The 17,874-nt window shown below is 36.6% G+C and overlaps 1 protein-coding gene across 1 annotated transcript; it reads left to right on the top strand.

Moving 5' to 3' along the window:
- Positions 1–224: 224 nt before the first annotated feature.
- LOC145058633 (soluble inorganic pyrophosphatase PPA1) lies at positions 225–1,753 on the top strand. Its single transcript, XM_079006520.1, has 8 exons — positions 225–383; positions 453–481; positions 560–625; positions 714–821; positions 895–960; positions 1,053–1,173; positions 1,248–1,329; positions 1,407–1,753. The coding sequence occupies exons 1-8, from the start codon at positions 284–286 to the stop codon at positions 1,447–1,449; spliced, it is 615 nt and encodes a 204-aa protein (XP_078862646.1). The 5' UTR covers positions 225–283; the 3' UTR covers positions 1,450–1,753.
- The last annotated feature ends 16,121 nt before the right edge of the window (positions 1,754–17,874 follow it).

Here is a 17,874-nt window from a genome sequence, read left to right as displayed (position 1 = left end):
ACATTTTATGGCACAAATATCAGGTAATTAAGGTAAGTTTTAAATAAAATTATAGATAAATTGGAATAACTAAATTCATAGTCCACTTGGAAATCGAGTTTGACGCTCTCGATTGGTGTAAATGTACGTACTCCTCAGATTTGTCCCCTTTACAAGCAGGGCCACTAATTTCTGTATAAATATCCATTAACGATCAATCTGTGCATGAATTACAAACTGTTTTCACAGAAGCTCCTGAGTTTCGAACCAACACAGGTGACAAGATCAATCTATCCAATTAATCATGACTGATCAGAAGCGTGCTCCTCGCTTGAATGAAAGGATCCTTTCGTCCTTATCCAAAAGATCTGTTGCAGCGCATCCATGGCATGATCTTGATATCGGTACGTATGTGTTTGTTTCTTGTTCTTGAGCTTTCCCATTTGACGAATGGATCGATCTGATTTATGCAGGACCAGAGGCTCCACAGGTCTTCAATGTGGTACGTACTATCTATATCGCTATTGTTTTTTTCTCTTTTATTAATGTCTGGCGTATTATGTTCCGATGTTAAATACAGGTCATTGAGATTTCAAAGGGAAGCAAAGTGAAATATGAACTCGATAAGAAAACTGGTCTCATCAAGGTTATAAATTCATTAAACAGCCATATGTGGTTGCATGCATGTTGTATTTCATATTATGCATGATCTTAAACACATGACTTATGTTCAGGTTGATCGCATCTTATATTCATCAGTCGTCTACCCTCATAACTATGGCTTCATCCCTCGATCCCTATGCGAAGATAATGACCCCATGGATGTACTAGTTATCATGCAGGTATACATATGATCACATTCCCTTTAGCTATCAACCCTAATCAAGTTACAACTAAATTGGAAGCATTGAACAGGAACCAGTGGTGCCAGGATGTTTTCTTCGAGCTAGAGCCATTGGACTGATGCCTATGATTGATCAGGTACCTTTGTGCTGAACATGAAACAAACTTTCGATCACCAATTCAAGATATTTTGACAAACGAGAATTGTTTTTACTTTTTAATGCATGTAGGGAGAGAAAGATGATAAAATTATTGCAGTTTGTGCTGATGATCCAGAATATCGCCACTACACGGATATAAGCCAGCTTGCTCCTCATCGTCTGACTGAAATCCGCCGCTTTTTTGAGGACTGTATCCTTATTGCATCTTCCATAGATTTTTAAGAACATGATGATTCAATAAGTTTTCTTGACATATATACATAGACAAGAAGAATGAGCACAAGGAGGTTGCAGTGGATGAGTTTCTGCCTTCGAAAACTGCTTATGAGGCCATTCAGTACTCTATGTAAGCTTATCTTCATACACTAAAGGAATTTGAAGCCATTGGAATTTTACGATAATTTGTTCATGATGACTATGCAGGGACCTTTATGGTGAATACATCATGCAAACCTTAAAGAAATAGATGGCCATGTGGTGGACCCATTGATGATTGATGATGCGGATGCTGATGGTTCAGCGTTGGGTGGTTTTCTTCTTTTTTTACCTTTTACTATAATTAATGGGTTAGATTGTATCTTTGGTATCTTTCCCTATAAATAGAGTTGATATGTCGATGGATTATTTATTATATATTTCTGAGTAAAGGCAATAACATCAAGAATTCCTATCGTTCTCATTCTATATTTGACTCTTAATTGTTTTCAATGAGGATCGGAAACGATAGTATTTCATGCATGTCTATAATAATTGTAATCGGCATTTTTACAATAACGAGACAAAAAAAATTTAACCAGCAAAATTTTATTACCACTGCCTAGCAAGATGCAGGGGCAGGAAGAAAAACAAACAAGCCAAGAAAGTTACAAACACAAGAAGGGATTACCACTCCAATAGCCCGATTACATTTTCCTATTTTACCCATATGTTCTATCCATCCAAACACCAAAGAAATGACATTTATCAGCTGTCTTCGAAAGGGATCACTACAAAAAAGTCCTTTTTAGTGACCAAGTTTTTAGTGACGACGTGGAATCTGGTCACTAAGTGCATCCTTTAGTCACCATGCATAAAGTCCATCACTGAATTTTGGTAGTGGTACAAATTCAGTGACCAAATCTCAATAGTTGTCACTAAACAGTCACTATTCGTGTTTTTCAAACCCACACAGTGACGAAATAATTGTGGTCACTCAGTTTACAACATGTAAATTATTTAGTGACCAGAAATAGTGGTCACTGTATATGTAAATTATTTAGTGACCAGAAATAGTGGTTACTGTATATATATAATTTATATAATTTGGTAAATGTCTTTAACTTATAAATTGATGATATTAGTTTAAGTCAAACTTTTAATCTTTTTTAAAAGAAAAGATTATATATAAAAAATTCATCAGTATGAAATTTGTACGTGTATTTAATTGAATTATATAATTGTTAAATAGTAAATACAACCTATATTGGCATCAACGCATCAAAATAGCAAATACAAACAAACTTTATTTATTTAGTTATTTTTATACACACATTATCAACAATACCTCGACAAGAAAACACATCCGTGTTTTATCACATTCGGGTTCTGTAACTCCTTTCAAACTAGTGAGACCCAAACTCCTAATGGCATCAGCTATCTCAAGAAAATGGACACCTTCTTCACACATCATCTGCGCATTTGATCGAATGCAATTTTTTAGTTTATTTCTTAAAAAAAAATAATAATCATAAAATTCACCACCAATCACCGCCATACCTCCACCAGCATTTTGGCCGTTTGTACCAATGTTTTCTACTGTTACGCAACAATAGTTCTCGTCAACATTGGCATACACAACCCTCAATCGATGAATGCACACCTCTATCCGACAGTTCAAAACCTCTCTCTCCGGTTCACCGGCGTGCTCCACCCCCTCCTGTCGATGCACCTAGGTATGTCTCCAGCCCCCACCCTTCAATCTGTCCACTCTTGCTCTGTTTTTTAAAGCGTGAAAGGTTATTGACGATTTTTTTTTTAAATAGAAAACATTTCCTTTAAATAAATTTAATTATCATCGTACAACAAGTGAGATGACAAACAGGCAACAAGCTGCGCCGCTACGCCTTTTTGTATAGCAAAGCTCAATCTTTTAAAGTCTACATTCATAGAACTAGGGGATATACCATTGCAATGCATGATCCGTTGTACTCTATTAAGAAGCTCTACCGCATCCGGTGCGAGAAAACCAAACGTATCAAACGCAAATGGTATGAACACGTGTTGATTTTCCATGCACGATTTCTCATGTTTGTTGACTTTGCCTGTAGCAGCTTTTAAAGCAGTCAGTCCTGCCGTGAAACCCCCCGCCCTCAAGCCCACGAAAAGGGATACCCCTGTAAGGTCTACACATGCATGTTTCCCTCCGACCCATCCAAAAATCAAAATGTCAGCCGATCTAAGGATTGACCTTCCTTCTGTCGGGTCAGTCAAGAAATTCACAGGTGCCTCTTTCTTAGCAGAAACTCCTACACGCTTAAATATATCGAACAAAACATCTCTGACCATATCTTGCCTGTTTTTGAACCCCGGGAGTTCTTTACAGTGAACTGCATGCTCTCCAAAGGAGTACAAACATGCCTTGCGACACACCGGACATATCTCGTCAGCTGGGAATATTGGAATCATGATTCGATATTTGAGGATAGTACGATACTCCACAAGAGACATATGTTGGCCAATCCCATCTATAGGGATAGCAAGAAGAAAATCTTAGGCATGTGGTGCACGTAAGCACTGGAAAACCGCTTTCTGACGGGCCGTCATGTCGAGATGAACTTCCATATCTTGGACAATTTTACGAAAAGGGGCACTCGCCAGCGTACTCTGGGATTTAGGGGGCGGTGTCTTTAGTAGTAAAACTGCTAAGGTTAGAATCTGGAAGCTTGTTACGAAGAGAAGCCAAGGCACCATCATAATCAGAATCCATACCATATATGTCGCTATCCCGTAAGATGTGGTCTTGCAATACCCAAGTTTGGGCCCTTGAGGCAACAAAAGCATATGAAGTAGCCTTTACTGCCGAGTATAAACCCAAACCACCAAACCTGATGGGTAAGGAAGCAATGCGCCATTGTAGGTCACCAAAGAAAGGGCCACCACAAACCACGATGTCCTCAATGGCCCCGTGCAACCCATTGTCAAAGAATATTTCTGCCTCCTCCATGTGAACGGGTTGGCACGTCCTCAGCCCAAAGAAAAGCTTAGCAATACCCATACAAGACCAAAGCAGGAGGAGCTCACTCTGAGGGTCAGACAATTGAGGAAGAAGGCGCATCAAATTCACATCGTTTTCGGCTCTCTTTATGGCCAAGTTGCTAATGAAACTAGCATCTCTACTAACAGCTCCCCGGGAGTTCTTTAAGGCACATCGATTGATTTCTATGGATTGCTTGATTAACTAAGTTAGCGATTTCAAATTTATGAAATTACATTTTCGTTCTACTGTTATTTCAAATTATGATTCTTCTTTCAATATTCAAGTTAGTAGGCTTTTCTATAAGATATTTTTTTGGTGTAAACGATGCACGCAAGATGTTCGATGAAAATCCCCACACAAAATTCACTATCATAATATTCAATCTATTTGATTCAGGGGCTTTGGAATAACAATGCTAGTCCTATCATGGGTGATTACACTGTACACACTAAGGCAAAATGGTAGAAATGCAGGAAATGCTTTCATGAAAAAAATATATGATTGGTTCCATGAGCTAAGCCAACATAATTTTGGTGAAAAACTTATTGTTTTCCTTTTCCTTTGTGATAAAATGTCTGGCGCATTCTTTTTTTTACTCTTTTCCTTTATTTTCCACACAATTCCTATTTTCTTTCAAACTTATCAAGTTATATTTTATGAAACATGATGCATTCTTTTTTCTTACAGGTGATTCTGAACCTACAAAGATGTTTGATAGAATAGCTAATCTATCAAACAATCAAATAATCAACTACATATGTGATCCATTTGAGAAATGGTTGGTGTTTATTAGAATTACCCCTAGCTCACCAGAGGTTTCTATTTGACTATTTCATAGTATAACATGTTAGCATATAGCACCACCTATGGTAAATTCCTGCGTTTTAATAATAGCCTCATACCATTCTAATTTGAGTAACTTTTTCAGTTGATCAGCAGTGAAGTCAAGCTCTTGAAGCACATGCAACATATTTGCTCTTTCAAAGTACAAAAGATAAGTTAAAATGGGTTCTTTTTTTTGCCTTCATCAAAGTACATTGGTAACAATAACATATTTATATGCCTTCAACAGGTTACTGGCAATGATCCTTTGATTCATATTTCTTTTGCAACAAAAGCTCTAATACTGGACAAGCTACTTTAAAGCTTCATGTCACTGAACCATGTTTATTCTCTTAACATATTGTTTTCATTTTCAACAATTTTGGGTTTCTTATTTAGAAAAGCTAATGCTTTTTGTTTCTATACATGAAGGAAAACCCGCATTCACTTAAAGCAAGAAGATTTTTTCTTTCCTCCCCACTTTCAAGATGATTTTCCAGTTGTCATGTAGGTAATCTATTACTCATTTTGTGTTTTGAAATAGGGAGTTGCATACTTTCATCATCAACTAACATATTAAATTTTTATTCAGCACTTGTTATTTTAGTGGGAAAACTCACTAGAGAACTACTAAGAAAGTTGCGATCTTTTGGCCCACAAGAATTTTTTTACACTTAACAGAGGATACTCCTTCCTATCTATCTTGGTTGACTTTTAACTGTCATCTCATCATGAGACTGCATTTTAAGATACCCCTCATATACAACTATTATTGTTCTCGGGTTTAAAATGAAGGGTATGGTGGCCAACCCAAACAGGTAATTATCATTTATCAATCACTTTTTGTAATTGTATTAAATGAACAATATGATATTTGGTTACATTTTATCTTTCAGACAATAAGCTATATGGCAAAGCACATGCTTGTCCAAGATTCTTTTGGAATTATGTTTCAGGTAATACTTTGAGTCTTGAAGCAACAACTCTAGAAAGAGAGATGTAGTGGAATTACTTTTTTACCCTCTTGTGTAGGCGAAGTGCTTAGAAAGCGGAGAAGATATTGCAATTAAAAAGGTAGTTAAAGACAAACGATACAATAATCACTTAATGTTTCTTGATGGATCTGATTATGGAAGTATTTGTTCTGATTTATGTCTTTTGGTAATATGTTTCCCCTTTCAACAGCTTTTCTTGTGAACATTACATTTGTTTCTTACTTTAATTTAGGATCTTGTCAACACATCTCTGGTTCATCCCTTGGCCCTTTCACATCCATCCAAGCAGCTTACCCAAGTAAGACTTGAAAATACTAGTTTTCTTGAAGCTTTTGAAATTGTAATATACTCATTTCAATATGGCTTCAAAATGTGTCTTATTTTTAAGATAATGGATTTTGGTGAAGGTGACTATGTTTGTTGTTCCCGTTGCAAACATTCTTTCCATTCATGAAATTTGATGATCGTAGAAGATGTTTTCATCTGTAACTTTTGTAGTGAGTTTATATCTCTTGATTTCTGTACATAATGATATGCATAAGCGTATAAATATATCTTATAATCATAATATAAATATGCATTACATGTTGCTCCTTATATGGTTCGCAGATGAAACTCCTCATGATTATCAATGCAATCTTGGTCCATATGGCAGGCGAAGAGATGCTAATGAAATACTCGAGTTTTGTAGAAGACTAGTTAAATTTGTTGCCATAAGGAATTTCTTGTTACCATTAATTTGTAACCCACTGAATATATTAAGTTAAAAATAAAAAAAAAATGTATTATTGTATTATTATTTGTATATTCAATGGCAGTTGTATTCTTTATTCTAATTTACAAATCAATTTGTAAATGTGTTAAATACAAGAAATAGCAACAAAAATCAATGACCAAGTTTTTTTGGTAACTAATCGGATAAATTAGTGACGACTTTTTATGGTCACTAATTGAATAAACCAGTGACGACTTTCTATGGTCACTAATTGGATAAGACAGTGACGACTTTCTATGGTCTCTAAGTAGATAAATCAGTGACGACTTTAATTATTTAGTGACAACATTTAGTGACGAAAGGGATCGTCATAGATTCAGTGACCATTATGTTGTAGTCACTATTTAGTGACTGCTTTTACATTTTCGTCACTAAAATATTTTTGTGATGGACCTATAGTGACGAAAAGCGACGACCAAAATTTTGGTCACTAAATCGCTTAGTGACGAGTCCTTCTATTGTTAGTGACCATTTCGTTTTTGTCACTAATTGGCATTTTTCTTGTAGTGGATAATATGTATCTTTTTGAAGACTTTGTCATTTCGCGCTTTTCAAACACACCAAAGAGTACCATAGATGATGGCTAACAACACTTTTCTTTTCTTTGGACAATTTCCTCAATTAACTGCATAATTTATTGCACCCCCACTTTAGAGAAACAGAGAGATGAAATGGAGCACCATTTGGAAATCCAATGCACCACTTCTTGAGTGAACGAACAAGACCCACGGAGATGATCCGTGGATTCTTCAGCCAGCAAACACATAGAGCAAGAAGAAGAAGCTATATGCAAACCTTTGAACCTAAGGGCAAGGCAATGGGTATATGATCTAGGCAAGCCCTCCATATGAAGGTAATCACCTTTATAGGGACTATTTTAATCCATACCAGTGGGATGGCTGAGGATCTAGTTAATTTTGAATTAATTTTTCTCCTTAAATAATCGACATAAAACACACCATCGGGAGAGTGATTAAACTTTAACTTATCAAAATTTAAGGAAGAAAGTTTGGTTGAGTCCACCAGTTTTTCTCCGTACACAACAATTTATGTTTTAAAATGTTATAAAGTATAACTATCTAAAACATAAATTGTTGTGTATGGAGAATAATTATTGTGACACAATCACTTCCCTTACAGAATATATATGACACTATATGTGTTTAAAACTCACGAATAATAAATACTTGTTAAGGGAGATTTTTGGATGTGAATTATATATATATATATATATATATATATATATATATATATATATATATATATATATATATATTGGTTTATTTTCCTAGGGAGCTTTTTGGATGTGAATTTTTTTCCCTTGAATGTGTTGGTTTATTTCCCTTTGAACTTCTTTACTTTTGTAGAAAGAGAACGGAAGATGGAGTATTTCCTATTTTCCTAGTATGTGTGCAGATGAAGAGAACAGAAAATTGAGAGAAAGTTACAGTCGATTACTTTCAAACTTACAAACTTCCTTTTTACAAAAAGAGCATACATTAAAATAGGCAACTAGTTTCTAGACATTATCCACCTACTTCATTAAAGATACATAAATCAAAAATAGCTTGGCTGACAATCTTGATTAAAAGCAAAGAAATGACTAGAGCAGATAAGATAAAATAGACAGCCCCATGTGATTATGCCCATCTACTTTTAAAAACTTATGGATTATTCTAATCTTTTCCCTCCTAACCCATAATTGCTAATATGCTTCACTCCCAACAAGTTAAACATTTCCTCAAACTTTGTTGTTTGCCATAGACTTTGTGAAAATATATGCCTTCTGTTCTTTGCTGGTCACATGCATGACTTTTATATCTCCATTCTCGAAACACTCACTTATGAAATCAAAACCTTGTTTCTATGTGTTTGCTTCTGCCATGAAACACTGGGTTTTTTTTATGAATTCTATGGTTGATTTGTTGCCAACATACAACACCACATGACTGACTATCAGTACTGTTAATTCACTGTTAATACTGTTAATTCACTAAGCAATCAATGCAACCATATACCTTGGCATGTTGCACTTGTCACGGCCATGAATTTTGCTTAGCATGAGCAAAAAGCTACACTCCCCTGTTTTTGCAACCCCCAAGTAACCAGATTTTCATTGAGATAGAATGTTATCCTGATGTGTTGCATTTTTCATTTATGTCCCTTACAAGATCATTGTATGTGTACCCGGTTATTATGACTTCTCTACTCCCCCTAGTGTAGGTTAAGCCACAGTTAATGGTTCCTTTGATATACCTCAGAATATGTTTCACTGCTTGTAGATGCTTAACTGTGGGTTTCTCCATGAATTGACTTACTGTCCTAACAACATAAGAGACGTTGGGTCGAGTGTGTGTAAGATATCTTAAACCTCCTATAATGCTCCTATAATCTATAGGGTTCAGCAGGTCTCCCTCTTCATCCATTTTTAGCTCTAACTTGGGTTTCATTAGGTACTTGCATCAGTTGCACTCAGCTATGCCTGCCTTTTCTAGGATATTTTTTGAATATGTTGTTTGTTTTAGAGTAATAGCATTCGTTGTTGAACAACTTTAATACCTAGGTAGTACGACAATGAGCCAAGATCGCTTCTTTCAACCTCATGTTGCATTGGTTCTTTGAAGAGCTTCACTTCATTACTACAATTTCCTGTAATAATAAGATCATCAACATACACCCCCAACTATTAAAAGCTTATCATTCTTTTTTCTTGTGTAAACTGCACATTCTTTTGAGAATCTTATAAAACCCAAATTTTCAAACATTTATCCAAACGAGAGTTCTAAGCTCTAGGAGCTTAACGAAGCCCATACAAAGCTTTTGACATCTTGTATACTTTTCTTGGTTCGTTATGATTTATAAATACCTCTGGTCGAGTTACACAAACTTCTTCTTCCAAATATTTGTATAAAAATGTAGATTTTACATAAAGGTGGTGCACAATCCATCCATTTTTACCTGCAAGAGAAAGCAAAATACATACCATTTCGAGTCGGGCAACGGGTGCGAAGACTTCATCAAAGTCTATCCCTAGTTTCTGAATGTAGCCTTTTGCTACTAACCTCGCCTTGTGCTTCTATACATTCCATTTGGTTCTTTTTTTAGTTTGTAAACCCACTTGAGACTAATGAGTTTCCGGCCTGGTGGGAATTCAACTAGGTTCCAAGTTTTATTTCGTTCAATGGCTTCCAGTTCACTTCTCATTGTATTTACCCAATCAACATTTTTGCTAGCCATGGATTATGAAAAAGGCTCATCACTATCATGTATGAATAAAAGTTAGTCACACACATCATAAATATCGTCCAATAAACAATATCGTTTCAGGGCTCCTCCGCCTATCGAGCTTGATGTGGTACTTGTGGAAGCATCTGAACTAGCTAAACTTGTGGGGGTAGATGTAGAAGTTTATGCACTTGTCTGTTGTGTTTCTTCTACTATAGGATTTTGCATCCATATTTTATATTCCTAGTTGCTCACATCTTCATGGCTATCTTCTGGAAGGTAGCCTTCAATTGTAAAAGTTGTTCCTAATGTAGTTTTTGACATGTTTGACTTTTCCTATGACCTAGATTTATCTTATTCAAAACATACATCCCTATTAATGCATATTTTCCCTATGTCTGGATCGAATAATCTATATGCCTTCGTACCTGTCTCGCATCCTAAATGCACCGAATGTTTTCTTCAATCATCAAGATTTTGAAGATGACTTCTTGTTTCAATTATCTTGCATGAGCAATACATCCAAACACTCTTAAACGATCAACTTGTGGCTTTTTTCCAGTCCAAATCTCATAAGGTGTTGCATCCTTTAAGGCTTTTGTGGTTACCCGATTAATAACGTAAACAACATGATGCACAGTCTCTCCCCATAACGTCTTTGGTTCATGCATATTCTTGAGTATACTTCTTTCCTTCTCTACAATAATGTGATTTCACCTCTCAACTATTCCTTTTGTTGTGGAGAGTATGGTGTCGTCTAGTGTCAGTGTAGACCGGTTTCCTAACAATACGTGGTGAATTGTTTTCACAGGAATTCACCACCATGATCCATTCAGAAGGTCTTTAACTTTTTACCTTTTTCTGTTTCAACATATATCCAAAACTTTTTGAAAATACCAAAGGCTTCATCCTTAGTGTTCATCATATATAACCACATTACTCGAGTCAAAATCATCAACTAACAACATAAAATATCGGTTACATATAGGTGCGGGTGGTGAAATAGGATCACAAAGGTACCCATGTACGAGCTCAAGCCTATATTTTAAGTTGAAGCTTGCTTGTGTTGGGTATGATTTTTATGTCTTCTTTTCCACTATACATCCCTCACACAACCATGTAGGTCTATCTATCTTTTTTAGTCCATAAACTAAGTTCTTATTTGGCATGTGTTTGAGGGTAGTAAAATCAATACGATCCATTCGTGCATGCCAAAGCCATGTTTGTTCATAAGGCTCTCTATGTATACATCGGGACCCGGCATCATTCAAGATGATTTTATATACACGGTTTGGAGAATGTTTTACCTTCGTGAGTAGTCTCCCTCCTACATCACGAACCCACAAAAACGATCCATGTATCAAGATCTGTTCACCATTCTCTGCTAGTTGAACCAAGCTTATGATATCATTAAACTAGCTTGAGATGTAGTACACATATTGCAGCTTTCATTGTTGTCCATTCTTGCACTGGAATATGATTGAACCTTTCCCTTCTATATGTACCTTGGACCCATCTCCGAACATTACATAACCTTGAGTTTTTGGTTAAGATCGTAAAACAAATTTTTTCTGACCGGTCATGTGGTTACTTGCTCTATTGTCTAGATACCACACATTTGACTAAGTTGTTTCATCACTTGCTAACTTCAGTCTTGGTGTCACTTTTTCTTCATTTAACAACACCTCCTTTGTTGCTTTATTATTGTTAAAAGAAGCCAATAATTATGTCGGTTCAGCATGATCTTGGTGTCATATTTGCTTCATGGTTCCTTTCACGTCTTGGGTTTCTACACTCTTAAGTTGTAATGCCCATATTCTTGAAAATTATAGTATTTTAGTTTGCTTTTTTCATGAATGTTAGATGGCCCACGATTTCATTTTCATTGTTGCTCAGGAACACCTCTTCCACGGCCTCATCCATGGCCTCTTCCATGGTTGCTATAACTACTACATCTGCCACAACCTCTTCCACAACCTTATTGATTTCTTGGACAGCTATGGTAGGATCTATGAGAGGATTTTGAGTCCTCTTCACTTTGCTTCTTGTTTCTTTCATATCACTCTTGGTGAGTCAACAGAAGCTTCTTTTCTTCAACTTCACTATGCCCTCGAATTCTCTCCTCGTGAGGTTTCAACCTACCAACAAATTCTTCAATAGCCATCTTATCAAGGTTTGCGAATTTCTCAATGGTTTATTCAATTTGCAAGAACATTGATGGCACTGCTCATAGTAGCTTCTCCATTACATATGCTTCCTTAACTTTGTCTCCTACAGCCCATATATTGCTTACCATATTGTTTATCTTCATAGAAAACTCATCCACTATCTCCATCTCCTACATATTTAGAACCTCAAATTCTACTTTTACATCTGCACTGTTGCTATATTTACTCTATCAGCCCCCATGTACATAATTTTTAGAGTCTCCCAAGGTTGCATTCCTATTTGTTTTTCTGCCAATGACAACAACATATCATCTGGAATTCCTTGATAGATGGTTGCAAGTGCCATCTTACATTTTCTAACTACAACTACATCTTCCAGTTTACTAGGCTCTATAGCATCCCAAACACCTTGTACTTGCATGAACACTTTCATTTAATGGTCCATGTAGCACAAGTTTTTCTTGAGAGCATTGGATAGTATAATGTAATTTGCCCGTCCTTCTCGTTCCTTGACGAATTTCCCATAGATGCATATTAGGGTTGATATTTTGGCATAAACGTGGACCTCTGATACCAAATGTTCGTTTATTGTCATTTATAACTTCTTTACTTTTTTAGATAACGAAAAGAAGATAGAGTATTTCATGTTTTCATAGTATGTATGCAAAGGAAGAGAACATGAAATTGTCAAAAGTTAAGAGAAAATTGAAGAACTTACAAACTTCCTTTATACAAAAAGAACATACATTAAAATAGACAACTACTTTATGGACATTATCCACCTACTTTATTAAAGACACATAAACGAAAAATGGCTTGGTCCACAGCCTTGTTTAAAAAAAAAATGACTAGAGCAGATAAGGTAAAATGAAAAGCCCAACGTAATTGTACCCATATACTTTTGAAAATGTATGGATTATTCTAGTAGAATAAATAACCTTCTGATATCAATAATTCTCATATATGGTTCATCATGTATATATGTTCCAAGATCACATTGATATCATATAGTTGTTTTAGTGCTTTAAAGTCCAACTTTTTCATTATTAATGGTGATAAGGGGTCTTCTTTCTCTTGTATGTATTAGCTAATTGGTTTGAACCTTTAGGCATATGTTTGATAAAATAGTTCGATTTGTCGAGAAGCCTCCTACATTTATATGTATCTTGTTGTTCACACGTTGTCATGGGTGTATTAAGCAAATAATATTTCATTGTTGGTTGCTTTAATGGATAGCACAGAAAAGCAGGCTCGGATCCTTTGGGATATAGCCTAACAGTCAATGTCTTTTTGCATAAGGCACATTCTAGTCAAAACAAAAAATATAAGGTTTTCAATTATTAACTGAAAAACTAAAATTGTAGTGAAAATAAACTAAATTAGACTCAGTAATAAAAACGATATCAGCTCTGCTTCGTCTTTCCTTGTCACACCCCCGAACCAGACGGCGGAAGCGTCCGGGGGCTGCTGTGACTCAATTGAATACCATCACAATGAACATATGTGAAACATAACATCATTCATCACCAACATTTGAATATTACAACTGATAGTGTTTACGTCCATTACATTGTCTCAAAACATTACATTCACAAAAGTAGATTGTTTGATTCGTACATCAATAAACTGCAAACCATCACCGAATATGATTTCCTTTGTATCACTGGTTCCCTGAGAATACAAGTATTTTGAAAAACGTCAACATATGAAATGTTGGTGAGTTCATAAGTAGTGTTTGAAATCCAATGTTTTGTATTGTTTGAAAACCACCAGAAAATCCGATATTTTCTGAAAATAGTATAGTCAAAAAAAGGTGTGAAGATCCATAGGTATGCTTGTTTGTTTCTATACTTGTAAAAATGGTTCATTAAAATTGTATGCATTTCGAATCCGTATGTATTGAAAACCCTAGGAAAACCCGATGTTTTCCTGATTTCTTGAATTCCATGAAGTTACATTGAAACCATTGCATAGCGTGTAGTGTCAGTCCCAGGCGACGTTGGATTATTTTTTAGCATGATTAATCGCTACAAACACGCATTACACAAACGACCAGTTTATAGCTATACTAACGATCCCGTAGGCGTCGTCCGTATTAATCACGTTATCCAATCGCCCTGACTATGTGTAGTCCCACATCCGAAGAGAAAGAGGACACGAAGACCTCGATGACTCCATTAACCGGTTGGGGATAAAAAAATGTACGAGGGGTCCCCGACCCGCCTCGCATGAAATGTAGACTTTACTAGCAATACCAAAGGACCCTTGGGGACCAGTAGTATACAAGCCATTGAAAGTCCTTCTACGTTGTGCCAAGTCGGTAAAACCCAACACTTCGTAGGATAAAGGTCTTCGGGCCTTAAGATCAGGTCATTGGGCTAGCTAGGCCCAACAAACAAGATTTTACACTTTTGGGGCCCAAAGATGGTGCATAGACGTCTGTGCACACTCGCATGTATTGAATTCCCAAACGTTACTTGTATGAATCGTAGTGTCGTAGTGTCGTAGTGTCGTAGTGTCATAGTGTCGTAGTGTCGTAGTGTCATAGTGTCGTAGTGTCGTAGTGTCATAGTGTCGTAGTGTCATAGTGTTAGTAGTTTCGGATTTTTATTGGTTCGAGACCGAACCAATTCGTTTAACAACGACTTTTGGTATTGTAATGTATTGTATTTCGTCAATAGTCGCGGTGCCCTTATTTGATCAAATTACCTGTATTGAATTAGCCTTGAAAGTTTTCTGTTTTCAGCCCCTCATTGTTTGTAAAATTTACTTTTTCAACCCTTTATTAAAATACTTTCCGGTTTGGTCCTTAAATCAATTTTCTTGACATTTTAACACCAAAAATCATTGAAATTAATATTTTTCAGCATATTTTTCATAGAAAACAGTTTAAATCCCTGAAACTTCAGTTTTCTCGGTTATAACCCTTCTTTTTCGTAACTTTGACAATTTTGGCCCAAATTGTAAAATTTTTGCAACTTTGGTCCTTTTTAAATTTAAAAAGCATTTTAAACCTTTGAAAAGGACTTGGAACACTTATAGTCCACTGTTTTACAGAAAAATACAGTTTTGGCCCTCCAAAACAGAAAATCTCGCATAATGGGCCTCATTGGGCCGAAAATGTCATTTTTAGCCCATTAAGCTTGAAATTTATGTTTTTAATCCTCTAAATGAGTATATTTCCAGAAATTGTTTTATTGAAACTGTTTTGACAAACCTCATCCATCAGAATTCGTGATATGTCAATTTGGGCCCTTAATTTTGTATTTTTCACATTTTAGGCCCAAATTTTGTGTTTTAGCCCAAAGAAAAGTGTTACTAAACCACTTAGCTATTTTTCTTGAAACACTTTGTATGTAGAAATATATTTGATGCTAAAATCATTTAACATAAGATATATCTCGGTTTTGAGGGGTTTTATGGCTAGATCCAACATTATAGCACACAAAAGCATACATGTAAGCATGGAAATCATACAAGGCATACAAAACACATATAGATCTACACTTTCACTTGTATTTCCCCCCCCCCCCCCCCCACAAAACTCATAAAAACAGAAAATAGGGGGTATGAAGCTCACCTTATGGTGTGATTTCGGTTCTTGAAGAAAAGATGGGAGAAAACTTGGTGATTTTTGGCCTTAGCACCCTTTTCTTGAAGATCTCGAGTTTGAGATGGTTCTAGGATGCAAGATCACGATTTTTGCATAGATTAGGAAAGGATTTTGATAAAACAAAGAATTTAAGTCATAGATCCAAGCATAATCTTACCTTAGATGAAGAATTTGTAGAAATTTCCTCTTGAATGCTTCCTAAATTTCGAGATCTTTAAGTGGAGAGGGAGGAGTTTTCTTGAGTGTTCTTGGGAGAGTTTGTGAGATGTGTGTGTGTTTGCATATGGCCGAGAGTGAGAGAGGGAGGAAGAAGAAATGATATTTGAGGTGATGTGCATGGAAGAATGAGAAATAATGCATGGATGTCCAATGGATAAAAATGAGGTGGCAATGGTAAAGTCAACTCTCCTCTTGGGCTTGATTTGGGCCGAGAATGATGGGGGAAAAGAGAATGTTTGGGCCTTAAATGCTTAAGCCCAATTTTCATGGTTAAGTTGAGTGATTTTTGGTCCAAATAATTATAAAGGTGATTTTTATGACTTGTTAGGGTCAAATTAGGTTAATTATGGTTCATAGTTAATAATTTATTTCATTCTAGGCCCAATGTGGCCCATAATGTTGAAATAAATTAGTGTGGGTCCAATTAGAGCCCAATTAGGGTTCTAAGCCCATGATAGTCTAATTGGAAGCTTATTGGTCCATTTGGATCCAATAAGGTAGTCCTAGTCCAAAATGGACTTAAACAAGGACTTCTAGGGTCTCCAATTATTTGATGACTATTTGTAGTACTCGTATAATGTATTTGATTGAAGTTTTTGAAGTCATAATCATAGGTGTTACACATGTTCTTAAGTTTTTGATTCACATTAGCTTGAGTGTATAGATTACATGACGCAAAATTTCCAGTTGTGACATCATCCCCCCCGTTAGAGGGAATTTCGTCCCGAAATTCTGTTTGAAAGCTAGATTTGAGAATGCTAGAATAGGTGAGGGTACTTTTGCTTCATTTGATCTTCACGTTCCCACGTGAATTCTGGCCCACGCTTTGCGTTCCACCGTACCTTCACGATCGGGATGCGACTTTGCTTAGTACGCTTCACCTCCTTGTCCATGATTTCGATTGGTTCTTCGACGAACAGGAGATTCTCATTGATTTCGATTTCGTCAAGAGGAATGACAAGGGTTTCATCTGATAGGCACTTCTTCAGATTAGAGACATGAAACACGGGGTGTACACCGTTTAGCTTCGCGGGTAGTTGTAGTCTGTATGCTACTCGGCCTATTCGGGCGACGATTTCGAAAGGTCCAATGTATCGCGGGTTCAGCTTTCCCCGTCTTCCGAAACCTATAACCCCTTTCCAGGGTGAGACTTTCAACAATACTCGATCACCGACCTGGAATTCTAAGGGCTTTCGCCGTTTATCGGCGTAGCTCTTTTGTCGGTCACGCGATGCTTGTAATCGAGCTCTGATCTGAACGATCTTTTCTGTGGTTTCGCGAATGATCTCCGGTCCTGTTAGTGCCCTGTCTGACGTATGCGTTCTTGCTAGTTGGGTGTCACCTACTTCAGCCCAACATAACGGTGATCTACATTTACGCCCGTATAGTGCTTCGAAAGGAGCCACCTTGATGCTCGAATGGTAACTATTGTTATATGAGAATTCGATCAACGGTAGGTGGGTATCCCAAGACTTTCCAAAGTCTATCACACATGCACAAAGCATGTCTTCAAGCGTTTGAATGGTTCGTTCACTTTGACCGTCCGTTTGTGGGTGATATGCGGTGCTCATATCGAGATGAGTTCCCAGTGCCTTGTGGAGTGATCGCCAAAAGCGCGATGTAAACCTACTGTCCCTATCCGAGATGATAGATTTTGGCACTCCATGGAGTCTTACGATTTCTCGTAGGTACAACCGCGTGAGTCTCTCCATCTTGTAGGATTCTTTGATTGGCAGGAAATGGGCAGATTTCGTCAGTCGGTCGATTATTACCCATATGGTATCCAGTCCGTCCGACGTCTTGGGCAGCTTGGTCACGAAATCCATAGAAATCCCCTCC

This window comes from Lactuca serriola, chromosome 6 (assembly GCF_051521515.1).
Source record: "Lactuca serriola cultivar US96UC23 chromosome 6, Lser_US96UC23_V15, whole genome shotgun sequence".
NCBI lineage: Eukaryota > Viridiplantae > Streptophyta > Magnoliopsida > Asterales > Asteraceae > Lactuca > Lactuca serriola.
The sequence above is the reverse complement of the archived record's forward strand: the minus strand, read 5'-3'. Positions and strand labels throughout refer to the sequence as shown.

Bases quoted from the DNA above. Each gene is read 5' to 3' on its own strand.
- LOC145058633 (XM_079006520.1), top strand. From the start codon at position 284: ATGACTGATCAGAAGCGTGCTCCTCGCTTGAATGAAAGGATCCTTTCG. The intron at 482-559 runs GTACGTACTATC...TGTTAAATACAG, and splicing joins CTCCACAGGTCTTCAATGTG to GTCATTGAGATTTCAAAGGG. The intron at 822-894 runs GTATACATATGA...AGCATTGAACAG, and splicing joins ATGTACTAGTTATCATGCAG to GAACCAGTGGTGCCAGGATG.